Source organism: Columba livia, chromosome 3 (genome assembly GCF_036013475.1).
Source record: "Columba livia isolate bColLiv1 breed racing homer chromosome 3, bColLiv1.pat.W.v2, whole genome shotgun sequence".
NCBI lineage: Eukaryota > Metazoa > Chordata > Aves > Columbiformes > Columbidae > Columba > Columba livia.
In genome coordinates, this window is record NC_088604.1 from 58,470,612 (window position 1) to 58,495,854 (window position 25,243).

The window sequence follows — 25,243 nt, forward strand, 5'->3', positions numbered from 1 at the left end:
TGTAAATATGTTTTGGGGGTGAGTTGAGTTCTTGTCTGAAGTGCCAAAAGTCAAAACTATTTTCATTTTGATTTTGAAACTGTGGTGTGTTGGGGATATTTCTAGTAAAGTAAAACCACTTCATTTTATTCTTATGTCATTTTTTTTTTTGTCTTACGTGAAGATATTTAAGTTGTGCTGTATTTATTCATTTGAGTTATAATGCTGCCAAACAAACAAAAACATTTCTTTTTGGAATATTTTGACACCAGATGGTACTTTTCATTCTGATTCTGAGCAATAACAAATGCTCACACTTCAGAACCCTCATCAAGACAGAAACTGGAGCTTCTGTCCAGTTTGGAGTCCAAGTCCCTGATGAGCCCCCATGTAGGAGGGTGGTAGCCAGGTGGTTCTGGAAGCTTTTGTCATTAACTCCTGTTCTGAGGTCAGGGGCCATTCAGGACTGTGCTGGGAACTGACTCCAGGATGCTGGTTTGCCTGACCAAGGATAAGGAAGTGTTACCCCCAAGGGATGGATAAACAAGAACAAACTATGTGCAGATCCGCAGTCAAAATTAATGGCATAAATGCCATATGGCAACTCCTGTTGGTTAACTTGTTTTTAGGGTTTTATGGTGGTTATTTTTGTTCAATGCATGCAATGGATGTGTAGTTATTCTACTAAAATGGTTTTAATCCTGGCAAAAGCAGAAATGTTGCAATAAAACCCAGCTCAGGAAAGGGTGATGTGTGGTCAAAGTTGAATCAAAGAATGTTGGCTGAAGGCTCATCTCAGGCTATTGGCACACAAGCCTCTCCCAAAACGAGCAACTCTGTAAACAGTCCTCGTCTTCCTATGGTGGTGTAGGCTGGGATGCAGGCGACTTCAGCCCAGTGCTCGTTTTGAGGCCTTGGGATATCAATTCTAATTCTGTGCATATTAATACGACATATTTTTGTGGGTTCAAGTTGCTGGTTTTATACTCTTTTGGTTTTAGGCGAGTTTGTTTGTGTGCTACAGGGTAGACAAAAGCAGTGCAGTGTTCAGTGAGGTGCTTAATCTGGGAAATCCCAGAGATTTCAATGAGACTGATCAAAGGCTTAAAATTAAGTACACACCTAAGTCTTTCCAAGACTAGGTTTTATGTTATAGCCTGTTAACCTTATAATACTATTTAATAAGATTTCAAGAGTGATCTAGTGCTTCCTGTTATTCAAGGAGTGAAATAATACTCTGAGAATCTAAACCTACTTAAGTAGTTTATCTTATTGCTTAGCTAGATAGTTTTCCTGATGTTTTAGTAGCTTTTGCTCTACTTTAAGCCTGTTACAATATGTTCTGTCTTCACTGAACTGGAAGAGCAGCTGATTCCTTTTCTTTGCAGATCTCTCCTGTGTACTTGCAGACTACTATTATGCCTCTTGTTGAGGCTTTATGTTTATTTAGCAGAAAAGGAGGTTTTACCTCCTATGCTTTATGGCAGGATATGGGCAGTAGCATGTGTGTGATGTGTGTGTGGGATAGGAAGTTTTCTATGTAGGATGTTTAGCTTCTCAAGGGCCTTTCTCTTATTTTATTTTCTTCTCTGTGTGTGTGGTGTGATTTTTTTTTTTTTTTTTTTTTTCCCTCTTTCCTTTAATTGTGGTCTAACTTGCTTGTGGTGAAGCAGGTCAGCTTGGCAGCGTGGTCTGTGGTTCTGGGCTCTTGATCACCCAGACTGGTGAACCTGCAAGACCACAGCAAGCTTGTGTTGCCTGCATTATGTTTCCGTAGAAACCAGTTTATAGGAGGGGATAATTACCACTGCATTTCCTTCAGTTTGGAGTCAGGATGTGACTGTGGCATACATATTTATCCAAGAACTGTGAAACACCCTTGTCAGACTGTTTGGATACAGCCAGCATGAATCACTGGCAGGGACAAAATTTCAGCCTCCCAAGGCTTGCTTGCTCATGATAGTGCATTTTTGACGTAGCGAGTGTAACCTGACAGGAAAAAGTATCACTGATATCTTTCAGAAATGAGCTCAAGTCAGTTTGGGGGTTCAATTGCAGCTGTTCCAAAGAGAGTGCAGTTTACCATGGTCTGTCACGCTTTGCTTCCCTCAGCACAGGGCAGATCATTAACTATGCAAGTTTCAGCATGTGTGGACTGTATGGGTAGTGAAATGGCCAGTCTCCACACTTGTGACAGTGTTCTACTTTGCAGATTTTTGATTTTATGGGGGCATCAGTACCTGGATTTCCAGACAACCAAAACATATACTTAACAGTTGGTTTACTTCTAAATGACAAATCAGAAACAGTTATGTGTAGTCCCTTTCTAAGGTGTGGTGTTGTGTGCTGTTTTTTTTTTTTTCCCCCTTTTTTCTTTAAAAAACACCCCCCCAAAAAAACCCACAACCAACCAACCAACCAAAACAACAACAAAACCCAACAACAACAAAAAACAAACTAAAAAAAGACCAAAAACCCACAACCAAAAACTACCACAAAAACAAATTTAAATTAGACTTGTCAGTAAGTAATATTGAACAGTCTTTGTCTCAAAGATCATATGTTATTGCAGGAAACTTCACAGTGGAGATTTTTAGATCTCTTCATTGAAGGGAATCAATTTGTGGAGTGGGGGATGTAGAAGATATTTGCAAATGTTGTACAGATCAGAATCTGCAGTGCAAAAAAATACTTTGATATGGGCAAAGGTCATACATTTAAGTTTTCCTACTCTCTTCTGCCAAAGGGCCTTAGTCTTGATCTGACTATAATTCATTTCTTATTCCTAACTGCCCCTACTAGGATTTTTCAAAAGATGGTATTAAATATACCATATAAGTAAAAACCACGCCTCAACCGCACATCTTACAAATACATTTTAATGTTTTATTCTCTCTTGGATGTACAGTAGGCTTTGTAATGGTTCTGACTAATTAAGTCCTTTTGGCTGAACTGTTGTTCAAATTGTTAATTAATTTTCTTATGACAGACATTTTTTGGTTCTCTGGCTAGTCTTTATTTTAATGTAGTCATGTTTGTTTGGCTGAAATAAGACTAATAAATGTTTCCCTTGTAAATGAGTGTTTGCATTTTTTTGTGGGGTACCTCACTAGAGAAATTGTCAACACTTTGTAAATAATATTTGTCTTCTGTCCTTACTGTTTTGTTTTGTGAAATTAAAATGCAACAAAGCTTTTTTAAAAAAAAAAAATCATTTTACTAATTGTAAACATAAAAAGGAAAACTCACCTTGCAGTTGGCATGTAAAATACATTCAATTCTTTCATGTGAATCTGTATTTTCAGTGGTTGTTGCTGCACTGTGGTAATTTTTGCTTTGCAGTTTCACATGTCCTCATTTCTGATGGGTCAAACATAGGGTATTTTTTCTTCAAGAAAGAAATTACTGATGACTATTCCATCTGTGATGCAATGTTTTAAGTACTTACAGTTGGAGAGAAATTGTTTGAACAAGGCTGAAGCTGGGAACAAGTCAAGGCTGGAAAACATAGGTCCTGTGGAGACTGAAAGAGGAGAACTTATTTTTGCTAGTTTTAGTGAAATCAGTTTCTGAAGGTATTTGTCAAGTTCCAGGCAGAAATACTATTGCAGTATTCCTATCATGGAGTCACATTTTTCAGTTTGGCAATTAGCAGTACTTCTGGTACAGTAACCAAATTCTCCTTGGTTAAATGATTTTTATAAGATGAAAAATGTGTGTTACAAGTTGCCGGTGTAACTAATCCAGTACATTAGGCTTCCTTACAGTTTTGTGCACTGTTTATGTAAAAAGAAAAAATTATTTTTTTCAGTTAAATTACAAGTTGTTCAGCAGCAAAGTGAATGAAGGAAAGCCATGGCTTCACAGTGCCTTTTTGCTCTCCCTGCCCTTATCTCAGGGTCGGGGGTGGAGGGGGCTGAGTGTTGCTCCAGTGGGTCCAATTTTGAGATTAGTACCACCAAACCCACCAGACTGAGGACATGAGCATCTTGGCTTGTCCTTGATTTTATGGGCATTTGTGAAATCAGGCCTTGTGCTGATTTCCCTGTGTGTGCCCCACTGCAATCCTCAGCCTCTCTGGGCCCGGCTGCTGCACCAGCCTGTGAGCAAAGGGACCAGGTGGCTGCTGTGCTCACCTCTACACCAGCCCGGGGACCTCCTGCTGTGGAGGACTTACTTCTTTGGTCTGGTTTGTATTCCTATAACAAACATCCCCACAATTTGGGGGAGACTTTATTGAAATAAGTGGTCGGAAATTATTTCTCAGAGTCTGTCTTTTTAATACTTCAATTTCTGTTTGTTCAGATTTACCAAGTCTCCAGTGTTACTATTTTCATTGGATGGCTTCAGAGCAGAATATTTGCAGACTTGGGGTGGACTCCTACCTGTTATTAGCAAATTACGTGAGTAGTTTCTTTGTCTAAGCAATATCATGATGTCTTACCTGAAAAATCCATAAATGCAGCTATGCTTACACTTTAAAATCCTCACTCTTCCATGGAAATAGAAATTATTGCCCTAAATGACAACTGTGCATAGAGAGCTTGAGGTGTTGGAGGGTAGAAGGGCAAAGAGAGAGTGGGCATGAGGAAAGAGTCCCTCAGATTTTCAGTGAAAAAACTGAGTAGCCTTTGCTATATTTAGGAGGCTGATGCTTTTTGCTGTGAGCTTACTTTATTTCTTCAAAACAGAAGTAGACGCACTTTTTACTCTATTCCATATTGTCTTGTATTTCAGTGGAATGGCTTTAGAAAATGGAAAGCAAGGTAGAAAGCATTTCATTTAATTTGGAAAAGAAGGTAGAGGAGGAAGAGATTAGGAACAGATACTACTGAAGGGCTGGTAGAATGTTGTGCTGAGTCTGAGAAAACTGTAATTTAACAAGCATTTTCAGAAAAAATGAAGGCCTCATAAGTACATATGTTTTTTCCAGAGGCTTTTTAGTTTCTTACTTAACTTTGTAAATCTAAATAACTTTAGTTACTTTTCCTTTCTCTATTTTGGCTGTGGTCTGTAAAGAACCGATGGTATTTTGTGTCTGAAAAGTATGACAATCTTCTTGTCATTCATAAATTACTACCGGGGATGGCTGGTTTCATTTTGACTAAAAATAAAAATGCTTGCTTTTTTGTACAGTGATTGTTACAACTTGATCTGTTCCAGAGGGCACCAAATCACAGATGTATTTGACGTTTTAGCTTTTTTGTGTGTGTTTTTCAATGTTGGAATAAAATTAGATGTTTGAAACAATTTCATTAGATGCAGTTATAAAAAAACTTCAACTGAAGAAGACTTCTTGGGCATTGAGAGGAGAGACTGACTATTACAACTAGTTATATTATAGCTCTGGCTGAGATACAAGGTAACAGTGCCTCAAATCATCTGTAGGTCTTCCCCACTGTGACATCCACTTCCACATGTAAAGTTTCATTCTTTGGCTTGGATAGGCTACGGTGCAGCTTCTTTCCTTGACTTCTGTAATAAACTTATATTTGTTTCCACTGAACCCATCATAAATTCCGACCACCAAGAAATACAAATATTTTATCCTCATCAAAGTCACTTCACTTCTTCAGAACCACAGAGTTTTTGATGGTCAGAACTTACATTTTTTAAAAGAAGTTTTCTAAAACAGGAATACATTTTTTAGACACACTAAAATAAGGAATAGTCTGGGGAAAAATATTTTTTCTGCATTATGTATACAGCTCTACATACCTCTGCAACATTTTTTTGTAATCCGATGGACTTTTGTGATATACTACAGGCTCTTCAGCTTTCTCTTGCTACAAATGCTTGCTTTTTTTTCTAGTTGACCCCCTTCCTTCCCCCCAAGTAAAATGGTAAAAATAGTTTCATGAATGAAAATTGGTGTCACTGGGGTGCACATCCCATGATACTCTGAGGGCCTGTAGCTTCAAATCTTCATCTGCTTCATGTCCCATGTGTCTGTAGGCACTGAAAACGGTGGATGAAATGATATTACGAAGAAACAGTTTTATGAGTGTGAAAATACCCTTTCCTGCACAGTAAAATAGTGTCACAGTAATGAAGTCTAGTCCTCTGTGACAGATAAGCAACAACAAAGAATAAATTGCTTGACTATCACTGAAAAATTGTACCAAATCCTTTTGAAGGTCATAGTGATCTATTTACAGGAGTAGTAAAAGTTAAAGACAAAACTTATGACTGGTAGCATTTACAAAGCAGTGAACAGTTATTCACAATAAATAAATTACCTGGCAGCCTACTTCTTTATTAAATTAGAACAGTGCCAAATCCATGGATTTTCCTCTAAAACACTTGATGACATCCTGTTAAATAACAGGAATATTTTTAATTCAGCCATGTCTACAATGCATTTCTGATGTCTCCAAGGAGACAAGTTTGTTAAAGCAGATGCATGCAAGACAGAACTTCACTTTTGGCAAGTTTTGTCATCCATCCATCCATCCATCCATCCACACATGCATGCACTCTGCTACGTGCTGAAAGGTGGACCATTCAGCCTGGAGCTGAATGAGTTCTCAGTGAACCCAGGCATAGCCATAATGTGTACGTATGGCGTTCAGAGAAGACATTTTCAAGTACTTCTATGCTGTGATATCATAATTCTAAAATAAATCCTTTTTTCATCTTCAGTTGTCTTTAACTAAGGCAACAAGACAAAAAGAAGAAAGATAACTGTTATGGAAAGTCCCAGAAACCCCCCCTAGGATTTTGGATAAAACAAGGTTTAAATGTATTTTTCTCTTACTTGAAAAACAAACCAAAAAACCCCAGTGTCCGTCCCTGCCTCCCACTAAAAACTAGCATTTGCAAAAACAGCCTCAACAACAGATTTGGAAATGGTTGAAATGTGTCAAGTGTGTTGCAGGAGCAAAAAGGACACAAGAAGTGATTTGTTACTATGGAATGTAAATGGTTAGAGAGGATGTCTATGTAACTTGAAAGGATTTGTCTTTCTGGCTTGGCTTCTTTTTATCTCAGTTAGATCTCGGTTGAAATAATCAGTTTGAGCTAATCCAAAGCCCCAGTCCAATGAGTTCAAAATGCCTTAACACAACACTTCTAATGTTATCCTACCTTTCATTTCTCTTTTATTTATTATATAATAATGACCCAGAGGGTCAGCAAAGACTGCCTAAAGGTGGTCTTTCTATAAGATCATTACTTTGGGCTCTTTAAGTGCCTTTTAAAATTTTTCTTCTGAAAATCAGGGCCTTTATGTTTTTCTGGAAATTTAGGCACCTAGCCTAAGTAAGATTTGCTTAAGTGCTTTGGCCTAGTTGACCCTTTGTACTAGCAAATATTGCTTGCTAATCTCCTTAAAAACCTATGATTGTTTTTATCAAGGTGAAGACAATTTTAAGATTCATCCTAGAATAAAAGCTTACTTTTATTAAAAAAAAAATAAAAGCATAATAAACAATGATTTGACAGGTGATTGAGAGAGCCAGGGCACCACGATGCCAGTGTCCGCTTCACCTCTGGAAGCGCCCAGGGTGAAGTAGCTAGCTGGCCTCAAGCTGCAGACTTCACTTACCTTGCACCAAGGCAACTTCAGAGGGTAGTGATTCCTTTGATTATTCATTCTTATCTATGCATGCTTTTCATAAGGACTGTAGGTTTTGTTCATGTGACTGTTGAATTCAGTCATTAGAAATATGTAAAATTTGTGTTAGTAGCCTTTTAGCTTGTAAATGAACGTGAGAGGAAATATGAAGTATTAGCTCCAGAATTTTGAAGAATGAAATCTTTCTGGAATTTTATTTTTTCTCTTTAAAATAGGTACATGGCTTCATAACTTAAACTTGCAAGGTTTTTTATTACTGTAATTTTGCTGATTTCATTTCTTCCTCCCTCTAGGGAAATGTGGAACATACACTTCCAGTATGAGACCAGTGTATCCTTCAAAGACCTTTCCCAATCATTACTCCATTGTCACAGTAAGAATTCCTCTATATTATATGTTTTCAATAAAGAGAGTGTTCATTATTAAGTTGTCTTCAAGGGGATAATATATTTTTGATGGATTATTAAAAGAATAGGATTCTCCTTCAGAATATGAAAATTTATGTATTATACTCTTTACCTAATTTAGATTAACAGTCTTTATAAAACACTGCAGCTAAGTGGTCAGATCTAATCTAAGGAATCTAGTTCTTCCAAGACTAGCTGCAAGAATTCCCATGTAGGTGGAAGGTCACATCACTTTGCAAGTCCTCATTTGTATAATTATTTCCACTGAATTGCAGTACTTTCTCAGAGTGAGAGCAGCCTGACTCCTTTAAACTGCCAGCCCTGTTCCAATTCTTTAAGGTAGCTTGGCATGATGCAAAGAAGAGTATTAAATGAAAGATTTGAACATTGCATTGATGTTGACTCTGTGAGGGACTGTACCCAAACCTGGACAGGAATGTCACCAAGCTGATCTTGTGAATTTATCACCTCCTGCATATAGAAGGAAAAACAAAAATGGAGATTTTCAACACTGAATGCAGGGTTGGAATCCAGCAGATCCTTCTTAGCTTCATCATGTCACGACTAAAATTCAATCAGATACCTGAGGATCTGCACCTTCTTTCTTATCTTCACAGTTTGTTAGGACTTTTGCTAAGTGAGGAGCACAGGTTCAGGAATGAGATGTTTAACCAGGTAATCCTCACAAATATCCATGAATGAACATGCAATTGAGAGGCGATAATCATGACCTGCATCCATCTGAGAGTACCCCTTAATACTGTGTATTTCTGTGAAGAGCGGCAGGCGTGGTGTTTATTGGGGTCATATTGGTGATGGTGTTATATCCTTTAATGTAAAAAGGAACTAGTCTGCTTGAATGCAGAGCACACAGCCTCTTAAAACTACTTAACGGCTGGTGCCTCTGAGCACTTCTTATCCTCAGCTTGAGCTTTCACCCCTGATGTGAAATTCTCCTTTGAAATCCCCCATTTTTGGTCATGGGATGGAGGTCCAGCATAGGTAATTGCTTTGTCATTGGTAATAAAGGTACAACAAAAGCATGAACTGATAGGATGTCTTTCAGTTTGATCCTAGAACAAGCTGCTTGCCTGTGTTTTGTTTTTTTGGTTTTTTTTTTTTTTTTTTTTTTTTTGTGGTTTTTTTTTTTTTTTTTTTTTTTTAGGTTCACTGAGAAACAATTAAGAATAGAAAGGTAGAGCTTGTTAGCAATGGTATGTGATGTTGTTAAGTTTGGGTCTTGAGATGTTAGTGGAGTAGAAGCCACATATAGATTATTCACTGGGCATATTTGTCTAATAGACATCTGTTTGCGTAGTCACAAGGTTCTTTTTCTTTATAGCATGTATATTCTCAATTACAGGGGCTGTATCCTGAATCTCACGGTATAATTGATAACAAGATGTATGACCCCAAAAGAAATGCATCTTTCACCCTTAGAAGTGAAGAGAAGTTTAATCCACAGTGGTACCAAGGACAGCCTGTAAGTATTAATATACTACTGAGAATGTACATCAGCCTGTTGTTGTGTTACTTAATATCACTTGGGTGCATACTGATGTTGAAAGAGTACAGAGGGTACTTCTAAATTTGTGACGAAGCATTACTCATCACGATTAGGAATTGTAACACTAGAGCTGCAAAGTGACAAATGAAACAAAATGTAACAGACTTCGTTGAACTTAAATGGAATTTTCTCTAAAGATAAAATTAACTTAAAATAACTATTAGGGATTCCAGATTTTGTTCTCTTTTTAATATGAACTGGGGTTGCAGTTAACCTCTCTGAGGAAATGGACAAATCAGTTAGTTTTAGTGATAATCAGTGGTAAATGATTGCACTCTGCCCAAATTACTGCTAGGTCTAAGGATGTGGTTTTAAAAGAGAATGTCTTAGTTCAATCATACAGCTATGGCAAATGTGCTGAGACTGCCATCAAAATGAAGACATGCGAGAAAGTTTGAGTGAGGGCTAGCCTGAAGAACAGCAGGGGAACAGATGCAACTGTTTGGTAATGTGGGTGGACTGGTGGTGTTTGTGGTTTTTTGTGTGTGTGATGTGTGTGTGAGGAAAGAAAACACAAGTGTAGACTTCACAGGTCACAGAGAAGAAAGTGGTGTACGAGTCAGGCAGGAGAACACACAGAAGGCAGACAGAAATCCTCAAATTGCAAGATCAGCAGTAAGATTGGAAGAATTACCCAAAGTATTGGTCCCGTATTTCAGAGTGTGTGGGGCATAGGTCCTCAGAACATTCCCATCTCTTCTTGCTTCACTGTTTTTGAGACATTTCAGCCCTGATTCTACCACTGCATTACTGCTTCATCCGTGGGAGCTATTGGTTCCTGGTCCTGGTTCCTCCTGGTGTAGCAGCAGAAGGGATGCGAGTATTTGCCATGAGGAATAGGGCTGCAAGGTATATTTGGACTGCAGAGAGCAATGACTGCAAGACTGACTGTCCAGAATGCTCCTCTTAATGTTTTTAGTTTTTGATCTTGCTGAAGGGTGTGAATAAGGTGGAGACAGTAGTGAATCTGGCAGTTATTCAACTAATTTGGTGACCTGCCCTAATTACGGCAATTGTATATTCCTTCTGCAGATTTGGCTAACAGCTATGTACCAAGGTCTAAAAGCGGGTACGTTCTTTTGGCCTGGGTCAGATGTAGCAGTTAATGGAAGCTTCCCAAACCTGTATGAAAATTACAGTAGGTATGTAAACTCTTGTGTCTTGGGTGAATATTTTACTTTAACTGTTGTAATGCAACAGATGCCAGAGAAAGCATAATTTTTGTTCCTGCTTTTCTAAACAGTTGTACACAATATGAAAAAAAGATAGGATCCAATTGACTATGTTTCAGTATAGTATAGATTCTTGGTCTAATCATGTTGTCATTCCTCAGGAAGCATTTTACAGGAAAGATGTATAAAAAGCAAATTTAAGAGCACCTAGATTTGAAGCTTTTGTGCTTTTCTATTTATAAAAATGTTTTGTGGGTGTTTTTAGAGTTACTCAATCCAAACCTCTCATGCAGTGAATGGATCGGGTCTTGAACTAAAGTGTTTTGTTGTTGACTGTGGTAAATTGTTCCAGTGTAAAATTATTTTCATTGCAAATGAAGTGTGGATGCCTCGTTCCTGGGAGTGTTCAAGGCCAGGCTGGATGGGGCTCTGAGCAACCTGGTCAGGTTGGAAGGTGTCCCTGCCCATGGCAGGGTGGTAGAGCTAGATGATCTTTAAAGTCCCTTCCAACCCAAACCATTCTAAGATTCTATGAAGTTTTGAACTATTTCACATTAAGGTAGTCATAGTTTAGTCTATGATTGCTCTTTGCTGCAGTTAAACATTTTCTGCCTAATGAAAATTCTACATAAATCTGTTTATCACCATCTCAAATATCACCCAAGAAATCAGGCTTTTCATTTCTATCTTCCTAGGATCATTTTTTTCTTCCTATACCCTTCATATAGCATTAACATCCTGATTCTTGAATTACTACCTATTTTTTTTTTTTTTCCTAGGAACTTGTATATTGTTACTTCAACTTATGTTGAGTAAATGGATGAGTAACTTTGCACAAACCTCATGTTGTTACAGGTCAACATGCTTGTTGGTGGTCTACTTCAGTAATTGATACAGAGCATTTACTTTGTGACATAATATGAGAACTTGTATTCAAACTGTTTAAACAAATATTTTAAAAATTAATAATAACCAAAACCCCAAACTGTTACTTTTTCTAAACATAATACAGGAATGAAAACCTGCACGTGATTTTGCACCCTGAAGCCAATTATTCTCTTTGTATAATAAACACAAGCAGTACTGGGAGCTTTATTCTAATCACATTGCAATCAATGGGGACAATATTCGAGGGAGCTTTAGATCATGCCATTAACTCCTGTGGAGTCAGAGGCAATTAGCATGGATAAACTTGCATCCTGCTAAACAGCTATTAATGGCATCCAGTTGAATTCTGTTTTCTCTCCTAAAGTGCGTTGATTTTTGTAATGGGTGACTGAATTTTTTTAGCTCTTGAACATGCATGGCTGGTTGATATTGTGTTGTTCCGATACAGCTCAATCCCCTTTGAAGAAAGGGTGATGACTGTTCTTCGCTGGCTGCAGTTACCTGAAGATAAAAGGTAGGTATATAGTTGCAAGTATAAGTTCCTGTTTGAGTGGTATTACAATTAATCCCTTTGTAAATATGATTTCTGTTTTAAACAATATCTCGTGCATTATTCTAGCAATATTAAAATATTATTTAATGGAAGCCTGTTTCTATGAATGAAACCCTTTTTGTTGTTACATTTCTCTATTTCTCTTTAATGTGTCCTTCGTTTGAATGTCAGAGTTGTTTCTAATATTTGATATCCATTGTTGAAATATAATATCTTCAAACTGTCTTAACGTGTATGTAAAATATTACATTTTTGGTACTGTTTGATATAGACCACACTTTTACACTCTGTATTTAGAAGAACCAGATTCCTCAGGCCATAGATTTGGACCAGTAAGCAGCGGAGTAAGTAGTTTCATAGTTTATTGTTTTTTTTTGTTTAATATGAAGCTTTGCTCTGACTCTATAATAAATTTCCATAATTCATGTTATATTAACCAAGACCATGTTCAGTGTGCTTATTAGAAAAAAAAAAAAAAAAAGAGTAGACAGCCCATCCATAATTAACATTGTTACAAAGCATGTAACAAACAGACTATTTATTAAGCACAATTTTTATTTTATTTATTTCAATAACTTTTAAATTGCCGAAGCATGTTTGGGTATGTCTTGTATGTATTTTTATCTGCTCCTGCTAATTCCTTATGTTGATTTGGGGTGAGGGAGGTCAGAAAGTTTGCGTGATTTCAATTTAGCAAGAACAAAGTTTTTGTAGTGGTGGTGAAGTATTCATGTTATAATTGTCATGCATTTTCCCCCAGTCTCTGTGCAAATTTGAGATGACAATTGGTCTTATCTCCCTGCAATTAGATTTTATGCCTTCTTGGAAAGAGTCATAAAAGGCATGTTCACCCTATCACAGTCTGTGAGGTACCTAATATATAAATAAAACTCTTTAGGACTGCTTCTGTTTTCAAAAGTGTTAAATAGCTTTACATTTTAACAAACCCAAGTGAAAAATACAAAGGAAAAAGCCCTTGGAAATTCAGGAACCCTGTAAAATTCTCCTGTTTTAGATGATCAGGAAGTCTGGGCATCATAACTACGTGTTTAACCTCAGTGGTGCAGCAGTAAAAAGCTTTTACCAGTTTCTCTTGAGGTGTGAGCTGTTCCTAGTCCTGTAAGGAACTCTATAAGATGAATGTAAGTGCTCAGGGAAGTAGCAGACAACTAATTGGAACTGCAGTATAGGAAGTGTTTGTAAATTGATTATAAGTGGGTCTGTGTGTCAGGAATGTTCTGGAGAGAAAGACCGTGAGGGTTGTACAGAGCCTCTCCAGGACCATTCATTTTATGTATAAGGTAGCTTATACAAGTAGTTCAATGAGGTAACAGAATGAATTTTAAATTACTTTTGTTGTTGTTGTTTGTTTGTTTGTTTATTTAGTAACTATTCAAAAGTAGCCCCCAATGGCTGTACCTGCACAAGTGAGCTTGAACGCCAGACCCCTGACCACAAACAGTGCTAGACTGGTAGCTTGTTCTTTGGCTTTTTCAGTCCCTTTCAGCTAGTTTGTTCTGAGACTAATATCCAGTCACAATGTCAAGGGTAGTTTGCTCCAGGGACTCTCCCAACAGATATTTTGAGGGAGAGTTCTACAGGCCTTGTTTTCTCTGTTTTCCTCAGACCTCTGGTACTATCCCATCAGCATCTGCACCCTTAGGTATTCCCTGTTGTCCTTGGTTGTGCCTCTGGTAATGCAGCAGACATCCTTAATTTAATACTTTAAAAGTAGCCTCACTGATTATAATCTGGTGGTGTGTTGGGTCTGTGTGTCTTTTTTTTTTTTTTTTTTTTTTTTTAAGGTCTTCAACTGAAATAACATAAAAATGTATAGCTGTGTCTTGGGACAGTGTGGGACCCAGAAAAAAGTGGCACCTGGAGTTGTATAGTGTAGATATAGCTAGTCTTCTACAGAGGGAGTTAGCTCTCAGCAGCGCAGGTGCTGGGCAGTCTGTAGGCTCCTGGTTTTATTTAGCAGTATAGGTGTACCTGTTGAGTCCATTCTCAGTAGATATAAATTCCATGCATCTTAAGGGTGTACAACAGAAGTAGGAAAAGGCAAAAAGCAGGTGTAATGGGGTATTGAGAATGCTTTAAGTCTCCTGTCCTCACAATTCCTCCTGTTAGTGTGTGCTATATGTGCTTCCTGTCATGAGTTTGAGGGTTACCACACAATTTTAGGTCCCTTGTGTCCTTCCATTTATGTCTGGACTGTGTCTAGAATTGAGTGGTCTATAAGGAGAGCGCCTTATTCTTTAATAGCATATGCTGTTACAGTTTAAATTTATTCACTTTCCCTAGAAATAAATTCTGTTTTTAATTTAAGTGATTAGCACTTACTTTACATTTCTGTTCTTGTCCTGCAGGTCATTGTGGCGTTACAGAGAGTGGACAACATAGTAGGGATGCTGATGGATGGTCTCAAGCAAATGAACTTGCATAAATGCCTGAACATTATTTTTATATCAGATCATGGTAAATTAAATTATTATAAAATATATTGGTATTTTGAAGAGCTGTTTTTATAAAGTAATATCCTGAGTTTATAATTGCATGTTTCTGGCAAGGTTAATGAAGCAGCTAGTGGTTAGAAATTGTTTTATATTATCAAGATGATGTAAGAGATAATCAGTGTAAGTGAGAATCAGACTATTTTATGGGAGGGAAGAAGTGGAGAACATAGGGAGGGATTAAATATTTTTCATATTTTATTCTTAACTCCTCTTGTGATCATTACCAGCTGATAAAAAGAAATAGAATAAAAAATGTGAATTGTAAATAAATAGGTTTAATTTTATTATGTCTTTTAACTATGCTACACAGCAATATTTAGCAAATTGCTGAAGAAGTGAAAATACAGACCAAATCTTCCTTTCAGTGATCAGTTCCCTGTCTACTATTAGAAGGCTGTGAATATGAATCCTTAATTTATTTCTGTAATAGCTTTTCTATGTTTCTGGAATTACTTCTGTAAAAAGTTCTGTATTTTACCACTATTTTTTTTTCTGCTTCTTTTCCTGGTGAACAAAAGATAAGAACACTTCTGTGCAGCACAAAATTGAGCTGCAGAACTCATTGCCACCAGAAATGATCCAAGCCGAATATCTACACAGGTTTAAAAAATAATTATAAAATTAATGAAGGGTAAACCTGTCAAGAATTATTAAAAGAAAGAGTTCAAATGCCATATGCTACTCAAATCCCTTTGACTTCTGGAAACTGATAAGGAACTCTGGGAGGAAGATCAGTTCATAGTTGCTGTGCTTGTTTGGTATTTCTCTAGACATGTTGCTGAACATTATTAGGTAGGATATTGGGCTAAATGAATATTTGGTCTGACCATTACGGCTGTTCTTAGGCTCATAAGATTTCATTCCCTTCAGAGAAGAAAACTTGTCTGCTTATGGAATTGGAGTGTCTTGGCTGAGGAAATGGCTGTGTGTTTCTGTATAATCTTTTGTTTTCTTCCATACGTGAGTGTTGCGATCTTCTTGGATCAGATGTCTTGGGGTTACTGATAAAAAGACCCAAGAAATTACACTTCTGACTTCTACAACTTAAGTTACATGTCTCCTCAGCAAGGCTACTCGACATTAATACTGCCATTTTTAAACATATATGTATATATTTTTTTTTTCCTTTTGCAGGGATGGAAGCAGGGAGCTGCAGAAAAACAGCATATCTGAACAGTTATCTGGACGATGTTCAAGGGTTCATACTAGTACCTGGTCCTGCAGCTCGCCTAAGACCTAATAATGTTCCAGATGAGTATTTCTCTTGTATGTAATTGCCAAACTAATTTTTGTTACTCAGTTATATGCTTTTGTACTTATGAATACAAACTTAGGATCCAAATTGGTAAACTTGAGTGAGGGTCAACTAGGTTCAACCTGGATAATAATGAAGAGGAAATACTGAGTAGTGCAACTGTGTTTTTAGATATTTGATTTCACAGGTCTGAAAGTGTATTTTAATCCTACAGATTGCTTTTGTGGGCTGCCTCAGAGTGACCAACTGCAGATGTTCTTGCCTTGTGAATGGCATTCCTTTGAATCAGATCTTTGGTGCTCAAGCCTTCAAATCCCTCACCCATTTCTCACCTAATTTCTGGATTTACCAGTGTATATATAAATTTGGTGTATTTCTCTCTTGAAGGAATGTTAGATTATTGCTATCTTTTGCATACTATTTTATGATTATTTTATTTCCTAGTTGTTAAAGAATGGCCCAATGGCCTGACAGCAGTTGAGTAAACTGCAAACAAAGTAATAAAAACCAAACAAATAAGGTAATAAACCTGAGTACAAAAATCAATGAATACTTACAAATTTTAAACTTTGATTTATTATCTAGTCTCATTTTAGGTGGACATTTAATGCCTGCAGTTTCTGGTACTTTCTGATGTTGAATGCAGGTGTTTCCTTCATGTTTCATAGTAGCTGTTTGCGGTGTGTGTTTTTTTTTTCTTTTTTTTTTTTTTTTCCCCCCTATATAGATTATTGTTCTCCATGCCCTTTAAAACTTGCAGGCCTCAACCTCAGTGACTTTAAGTCCTGTTTACTTCATTGTTTGATTCTATTCTAAACTGTGTTAAATGTTTCCTTGGGGAACATGAGAGTCAAATGCAGTTCCAGGTTCTCCCTGGAGAAACAAGTTCAGGAAGAAGAAAAGCAGAGTATCTCCTACTTTTGACACGTACACAGTTTTCATGAAGTAGCACGCCTTTCTTTGTAGCACTGCATGTACAGGTGCAGGAATTATTAGTGGTTCCCCTGCCAGTGTAATCCTTTACGTACTTTAGTCAAACTTTGCGTATTGGACTCAGGGCAGAGTAACTGCGTGGAATGTAATGGGCCTGTGTTATACAAAATGTCAAACTAGATGATGTAATGGTCCCTTTTGGCTTGAGTCTAAGCATCTGAAATCTTAGCCAGCTTGCACTTGGCAATCTTTCTAGGGATGCTTGCCAGATAAAACGGCTGTCCTGATAGTTGTGTTTGTTTCTTTTTCCTTGTAAGTTTATTAGCAAGCAGGAAAAAATCCAGCTTGATAAGTATAGCGTTTAGTTGCCTCTTTTGTAAAAACTTACTTCTCAGATTATTTTTCTAACTGTGGTAATATAGTTTAAAATTTTAAAGCTGTAAATAAGTAAGCAAGGGGAGGAGAGACTGTGAACTAAAATTTCATAAAAGCAATAGCATTACAGTTTAATGATTGTTTTGCTCCTTATAATTTTCATTCTGGAAAAGCAATTTCTTCTGTCCAGAATTTTTTTTTAAACTAAGCTAATTGTATTACATGATGGGAATGCTTTCGTTTTACATCTGTTTCTTTTTTTAACTTAGGTGACTAATTCTTACATATGATTCTTCCAGTTAATTATGAAGGCGTTGTCAGAAACCTCACAGTAAGTGCTGTCTCATATCTTGTTCTAGTTTAATTTCTGCTGACGTTTATAGGTATTTTATAGCATCAGATGTTTGCTGGGCTACTTACATAGCATCTGGACTTTGAATCACTGACCTTCTGTATGCTATACAGTCAACAACAACAACAAAAGCAGTTCCACACAGGGGAAGGGAAGGTGAAAGCTGAGCAAGGTGTCATATGGATATCTGTGGTTGTGCATTAACTAAGGTTTTGTGTTCATTTCTTTTCACTGACTCTTACCTAGTACTGGATCATGTTACTCTTCAAACTAGAGAGCTTGTCTATCTGGACCATGCTGGCTAAGGGCCAAGTCAGTGTAAAGCTCAGCTCTGTTTTCTGGACAAGCATAAGATTTTATTTTTCACACCTTTTTGATGAACAGCTTTGAGAAAGGTTACTTTTTTGGTCACTTCTAGCTTAAGGAATGCACTTTTGTGCTCTATACCTGGCTTTTGTTCTCATCCCTGTACCACAGTCTGTTTGCCTCTCAGTTGTGCAGACATCGCTGTCAGTCAGAACTGTGCTGTTTGTATAGGTGACTTCACTATTCAAATATTACAGTATTACAGTAGAGGGTTTTTTGTTGTTGTTGTTGGTTTGGTTTGGTTTTGTTTGTTTTCTTTAAATCATTAATGGATCTTAGTTGGTGGGAAAAATCTATTTGTTCCCCAAGTGACCACTCTAAAAACTCTTTGAATGTCTGTTACTTTCTTTGTTACAGACCTGTAGAATTATTGCATTCCTACCATGTATCACCATGTTCATATTTCAGTGTAATTCTTTATTAATTTTAAGCAGTGCTGTTTGGGTCTGTACAATTGTAGGCTGTAAGGGGGGAAAAAAAGGAGTAAGTTATGTCCATAATCTAATATAAATATTCTTTGAATAACTACTGAATGCAAAGCCAGTCAGTATTTGTTATTTAAATAGTTATGAATATTTGTGTCCCAGACCAGATGACTCCAAGCCTGATGGAGTCCCATTGTTCTTAGTGGAAGCTATTGCTGACCCTTTGCAATTGAAGTACTTTTTAGACCTGTGCATGACATATGCAAAATCTTGGTGAAATGTACATTTTATCTTGTAATGTAAACATTTCAGTGCATAGAACCGAATCAGCCTTTCAAAGCTTACATGAAACATCTCCTACCCAAGCGTTTCCATTATTCCTATAACGACCGGATTGAACCGTTGCACTTTTATTTAGAGTCCCAGTGGCAGCTTGCTAGGTAAGTTTCAGTTTTCAGTACTTGCTAAACAGCAAATAACTTATTTTCTCATAGCTTTTCTCTCCCAGTTGCTTAGAGTTTAGTGGTAGCTATTGAAGGCTGGTATTCTTGTTTGTCATAGCAAAAGGACAGTACAAAGAGACAAAATGTGCTTTTCTCTGCAGTTTTTGCTGGCCTGAGGAGGTTCAGTTCTAAACTGGCAGCTCTAGGTACTCTCCCTGCTGAGTATGCAGGTAGTGGCAGGTGTTGTGACACAAATGTTAGAAACTAAGGTCCCCTTTGTCAGCTACTTGAGCACATCTTGCCATGCTTCAGGAATTTCCAGTGAGTCATGAAAGCTAAGCATGCGCATAACTACTCAGTTGACTCAGTCTTGTGAACAATCCTCTGGTGTATATTGAAATTACTAGGCCCACTATTGTTAATTACCTTACATGTTCTGACCAGTGAATTTAAAACTCCCAGAATAATGGCATTTATTCTCATAATATGATTTTGAACAGCTCTGTGATACTCCAGGGCTTTCATCATCAAAGCGTTTTTCAGTCCATGTATTCAGTAAGTCCTGTTGTATAACACCATAAACATATGCAAGTCATGCGAATAGGGTTTGGGTTACTAGAACTGTACACATTTAAATAATACGTATAGACCTGGCATATGTTGGATATTTGTTTTTATTAGACTGTAAGATGCCCAGCTGAATGCTCTAAATTCATTTGTGTTTTTATTAAAAAAAAGCCAAACAACACATCTCAAGAACCTACTTACACAGAGTACTGTAAAGTTCTATTACTCAAATGACAGTGCAGTGAGAATCTGTTGACCTGAGAACGTACATTTTGTTCATGCATCATCTGATATTTGACTTTAACTCTGTACACTTGAGAATTGCAAAAGGACAACATTTGCGGAGAAAACTATTATTCTGATTTAAAGGCATTCTCTTCCAGAGCTTAAGACTTTCTATTACCTATGGACAAGCCTCTAAGAATGTCTGATGTATTTTATGCTGATATGATTTGTAAAGTGTGAGTTATATAAACTGTGAATTTCTAATAGGAAACCACTTGAGATTAAAACCTGCATAGGTGGATTCCATGGCTCAGACAATCGCTTCCCCAGCATGCAGGTGAGACTTGTGTTAGCTCTTATTTTTAGCTCCTTCTGTTTCTGAATATTGTGTTTGCTAGGTGTTGAGATTTGTTTAAGATCTGTGACACTATTCCATCTGCAATTAGAGAAATCAAGCATTTGTAGGATTGCTATTGTAACATGCTGGGTAACCCACACAGGGTGGGATTCCATTGTTGTAAGAGTTGGGCAAAAACCCAACAGGACTTACCCCAGAGATTTCACTGTGCTGGTAAGGGTATAAAGTTGTGCCAAGTTTTGTTGCTGTAACATTAAAAGCAGGAAAACAGAAAACTCATCAAATCCTCAAATACAGGAATTGTGGATCTGAAGAGAATTCAGCTTGTAAGGGAGCTTGAGATTTCTCTAGTGCCACTTCCAATTCGAAACAGAGTCAGCTGTGAGATCAGACCAGGTTGTTCAGGGTTTTATGCAGTGTGTCTTCAAAACTGCCAAGGGCAGAGGCTCCATAACTTCTAACCAACCCATTCCACTGCCTGACTGTCCTCATGGTGTAAATGCCTTTTTTTATAGCCAGCCAGAACCTTTCTTGTTTCAGTTTATGCCTGTTGTCTCTCTGCCTCCTGCTGTGTAACACTCAAGAGCACAGCTCTTTCTCCTTGGTGACCTCATTGCAGGTCCTGGGGGACTGCTGTTAGGCCCACCTGAAACAGTCTCTTCTCCATGCTGAACAAGCCCTGTTCTTTCTCACAGGGCAAGAACTTCAGCCCCCAACCTCCATGGGGTCCTTTGCTGAATTAATGATTATTCCTTGGTGCCGTTCTTATGTTGGAGGAGCAGTATCCCAATGTGGCCTAAAGAAAAGCTGAGTAGAGAGGGACAATCCCTTCTCTCGGCCTGCTGGCTGAGCTGCTCTTTATGCACATGGGATACTGTTGGCCACCTTTGCTGCCAGGGTGTGCTGCTGGCTCATGTTCAGCTTGCTGTCCACTGTGTCACCCAGCTCCTTGCAAGCAACGTTGTTCCCTAGGCAGCCAGCCCATGGTCTGTAAGGCTAGTTCATTCTTGGCTTTCTGGGTTGCCTACAAACAGAAGTAACAGGCTTAAACTGCAATAAAGAAGAGTTTATTTGGCTATTAGAAAACTTCTTCTTTTTTTTTACCTTTAATGAATACAAAAGTTTGCCCTAGAAGTCTGTGGAGCTTCCACCACAGGAAATACCTAATGACTGTGGTCAGACAGGTATCTTTTAGAAGCAACATAATTATTTTTGATTGTATTTTGCAAAAGTTGCCTAAATGATTCCCCACCTCTGTAATGTTCTGAGCTAGCCTGTTCAGGAGAGAGCATGTCAGTCACATTTATAATGAGGAGAATCCTGAAATTCTTCCCTTTAATGAGAAATGTGAAGGAATCATAGGGAAACATGAAATCAGATCCTTAGCTCCATCTAATTTGGGAAAGTTACTTAACCCATTGTCTGCTTTGGTTTCTGCTATCAATAAAATGAAAGGCAATACTCTTCATTTCAAAAAGGTTTTTTTCAGGATAAAATACACTAACAGTTGTGAGGTATTTGGTACTATTACAGTGAGTATGTGTAAACACACCTATAGAGAACCATGAATTAAAAAAATTATTGAGAACACGTTTTATGAAAAGACCAACATAGTCCATGTAAAGCACAGATTTCTCTTAAAAACCTTGTTTTTAATGTCTTGTAGAATTATGTAGTGCCCACTTAGGATATTCTCTTTCTGCTACAGTTTTACTCTATAAATTTTTTTTTCAGTAGGTTGACTCTGTTCAAACTTTTTGCCAGATTTGGAATTGTCGGTAGCATCCCTAATTGGTTTTGTAACAGATATAATTTATCCTTTTGTGGCTAACTTTATAACAGCATGAATTTAATGCTCTGTAATTACCTTGTTCAACAGAAAAGAAAGGTAGCATGTTCCTGCCTCATGTGGTTCAAATTAGGCTTGTTGAGTACATAATTAGTTTACAGATTTTAGTATCAACAATTGCAGAATGACAGCCTGTGTTATGCTTTAATCTCAAAAAAAAGAAATTAAAGTTGACTTTTTAGCCTCTATTTTTTGCCACACAGCTATGAAATCTGAGATAATTGTGTTGTTTGCAAAGAGCTTTGAGATCTTACCCAGGAAGATGTTACAGAGTGCAAAGCATCCATCACTCATTCAGTATCTTGATACTATGGATGGGTGCAGTCTGTTTCACTTCATTAAAAATAAGCTGAATATCTCAGCATAAGTTTAAAAACAATCTTCTTGGCAGCAGTTAAGTTTAAGCATTTGCTGCCCTTGACTCCTTATTCTTACTCCTGCAACAACCCCCATTCTAGGTTAATGTAAGCTTTGCGTTGCTGCAGTGTTAAGTAGGTCAGGGAACTGAACCAGAAGGAAAAGAGCAAGCAGGAAAAAAGGTGGTGCTTGGCTTGTTTTGTGTGTGTTGGGTTTTGTTTTGTTTGTTGGTTTGGTTTTTGTTGTTTTTTGTTTGTTTGTGGTTCTTTTGTGTGTGTGTGTGTGTGGTTTTTTTTGTTTGTTTGGGGTTTTTTGGGGGTTGTTTTTTGTTTTTTTGAGCTTGCTGCATTGCTGGATCAGTTTCACAGTATGGTTACACAATGGCTTGTGCAGGTAGAGCTCAGGAAGTGGTACAAGGAGAACAGCTGCAAACCAGGCACAAAAGACTATGATCGTGCCATTGCTTCAGCCATTTAAAACATTGCTACCAATGGCTGTTTTTATAGCCTTAAATCAAAAGCTTCCAAATTGTTTTCAGGGCATGAAATGTGATGGTTATTTTGGCTCAACATTGCCATTAAATCTCTTAAGAAAATGAATTTAACTCCTTAAAAAGCAGAGAAGAGCAAGGGACTTCATTAATGGCTAAAGACAAATTTTTAAAGGCAATAATAAGACAGGATTTGGTTTCTTAAGACTCTTTTACTACTTTTAAAATTATTCTTGTACATATACTTTTTTTTTCTTTTTTTTTTTTTTAAGAAAAAACGTGCTTTTGACTTGATCCATACTATGTTGGTAAAGATTAAATTCTTGGAAGAAAATGCCCTCTGAGTATAAAGATATTTTCCATTTCAACTTGTCTTAAATAGAGGTCCACTTTACTTTTCTCTGTAAATCTTAGGCTATCTTTATTGGCTTTGGACCAGGATTCAAGTTTCGTACTCGAGTTGATCCATTTGAAAACATCGAAGTATATAATTTAATGTGTGGTAAGTACAACTGATGGGGGTCATTTTTGTGCAGCAAAATGTAATATTTTTCAGGTGTTGTAAATATTCTAATAGCAGTTTAAGTGTCCTTAGAAATTTGTCCGTAAGACTTGCTGCTGATTTTCACAAATTAAAAGCGTGTGTGGTTTTGTTTGTTTGTTTCTTTGTTTCTTTGTGTGGTTTTTTTTGTGTGTGTGTGTGTTTTATTTTGTTTTGTTTTTCCTGAGAAAAGTCTGACTTCTAAACTGACAGCTGTTTAGGATCTACTGGTCAGTCCACATTGTATTTCTCCTTTCCACTGGTCACTCTGTGTGTTCTTCTGGCTGCTCCAGACCTGCTGCTTTGACTCACCACAACTAAAACTGACTACTCCACAACTTCTCTACTGTCAAGAAGAAGGGATATTTCTCTCTTGTGTCTGATTAGAGGCTTTATCAGATTAATCACTCAGTTGACCTTATTTGGGCAGAACAATAAAGAAAAGCATAGTAATGGATATAGGTGCAGCTGCCAGGCACCTCATTTCCAGAAAGTCGAGTCAGTTACCACCTCTGCTTTTCATGCACTTGAACAGTCCCTTGTATTTTGTTGTGTGTTTTCTTAGTTGTTGTTTTCATTTACCATATTTTTAATCTTAGTTACTTGACATAAATATGTTTGTAATTCAGATAAAATTTAGATTTGTTTGTTTATTTACTTGATTCTTATAATAAACCTCCTCCCAACTTTATCATTGTATGTGTCACTTTTTCAATTTATGTATTGTCTCTTAATACTAGATTTGACTGTTTCCCTGTCCATTCTCAACAGATGTCTGAAATACCAAAAAAAGAGTTTTTGGTCTTTTAACGAACTGTAACTGTTTTGTTAGTCTGTACTCCCATTGCTTTGGAGTCTCACTCTAGAGTTGTCTCTGCAATAGTCAGGTTTCCTGTTTCTCACCCCTCTGTGGTGTGACTCTAGAATTCAGTTATTTTCAGTTCCATATGGTCTGCTTCTGTATCTGAGAATCACAGCCTGCTCCATACACAGATATTCTTCAGTTTATTTTCTGACACTGTACAGTACACTCCATTAGAGCAGTCCTTGTGGCCCTTTTTCTCTCTGTCAAACACAATGTTACTGTGACTCCTTGTTCCTTTATCCCTTCTTCATTCAGTATTTAATGGTTTCTCCAGAAATCTATTGCTAGTTCTACCTCTTTCTGGTTATTTGTTCTGCTTGAGTTCTTCACCTGTTTTCCATTATTTCCTGCCTGCTTCTCTCCCTTGCCAGGACCTATACTTGCTCTAACATCTGCATCTGTGAGAGGCAAAGGGTTTGATCCAGAAAAGTCTTAACAGGAGCACTGCACATGTTTGAGATCAGTGGCGATGTTCAGGTATACCACATTTAAACCATGTGTTTAAATTCTTTGCTGGTATGGAGAACAGGCCGTTGTCAGGAAGCATGTCTCTTGCAGGCTTGTATGCTTTGTTGTCTTATGTCATGGCTGATCTTGAATCACCCTGTTGTTCCCCTGATCTGTTCTGTGTATGCTGCATGGGAAGGGTAGAGTCCTTACTGGTATCTCAGTGAAGCAAATTCAGTGACCGATCAGACATTCTAAGTGCAGTCATTGAGGTCTAGGTTTCCTCTGTTCTGCATGGGAAGATATAGAAGAAAGGGATTGTGCAAAAGCCAACACATTAACTTTCAGATAGAAAATGAAGTGAGGTGAATTACTCAACCTTTTCCTTTCCCAGGGCTTGGGTGCCTTCTGGGCTGCAGAAAGGCATCTTTCATTTGTTTTGGGCTCCAGCATTTGTCATGGAGGTGTCCGACTGCACCTTCTTGCAAAGTGCAGCTGGAGAAGAGATACTGTCTCCCATTTGTCCAACATCTCAGCACTTAAAGTATGGGCACCAAATATGTACAACTAACTCTCCTGTCTGAATTTGGGAATTTCATCTCATGTTTTCCAAGGCATTCAAATTGCCAGGCTTGGGAATTTCTGGGGTGTTTTGAATTCCTGGATATTCCACTTAAAATAATAGGAACATAACATGCAATTTAGCTGTTGAAGTGGGGACCTGAGTTCCGGGACTG

The 25,243-nt window shown here is 37.5% G+C and overlaps 1 protein-coding gene across 2 annotated transcripts in view; it reads left to right on the plus strand.

The window, feature by feature from the left end:
• ENPP1 (ectonucleotide pyrophosphatase/phosphodiesterase 1) overlaps nucleotides 1–25,243 on the plus strand; it is a 71,810-nt gene that overhangs the window by 34,951 nt on the left and 11,616 nt on the right. For both annotated transcript variants that reach the window (XM_065056991.1, XM_013369329.3), the window contains exons 6-17: nucleotides 4,285–4,382; nucleotides 7,849–7,928; nucleotides 9,326–9,445; nucleotides 10,562–10,671; nucleotides 12,038–12,103; nucleotides 12,414–12,486; nucleotides 14,512–14,620; nucleotides 15,793–15,924; nucleotides 17,521–17,552; nucleotides 18,677–18,804; nucleotides 19,867–19,936; nucleotides 23,068–23,155. In XM_065056991.1, coding sequence (XP_064913063.1) covers nucleotides 4,285–4,382; nucleotides 7,849–7,928; nucleotides 9,326–9,445; nucleotides 10,562–10,671; nucleotides 12,038–12,103; nucleotides 12,414–12,486; nucleotides 14,512–14,620; nucleotides 15,793–15,924; nucleotides 17,521–17,552; nucleotides 18,677–18,804; nucleotides 19,867–19,936; nucleotides 23,068–23,155 — 1,106 coding nt within the window. The remainder of the gene's footprint in view (nucleotides 1–4,284; nucleotides 4,383–7,848; nucleotides 7,929–9,325; nucleotides 9,446–10,561; nucleotides 10,672–12,037; nucleotides 12,104–12,413; nucleotides 12,487–14,511; nucleotides 14,621–15,792; nucleotides 15,925–17,520; nucleotides 17,553–18,676; nucleotides 18,805–19,866; nucleotides 19,937–23,067; nucleotides 23,156–25,243) is intronic.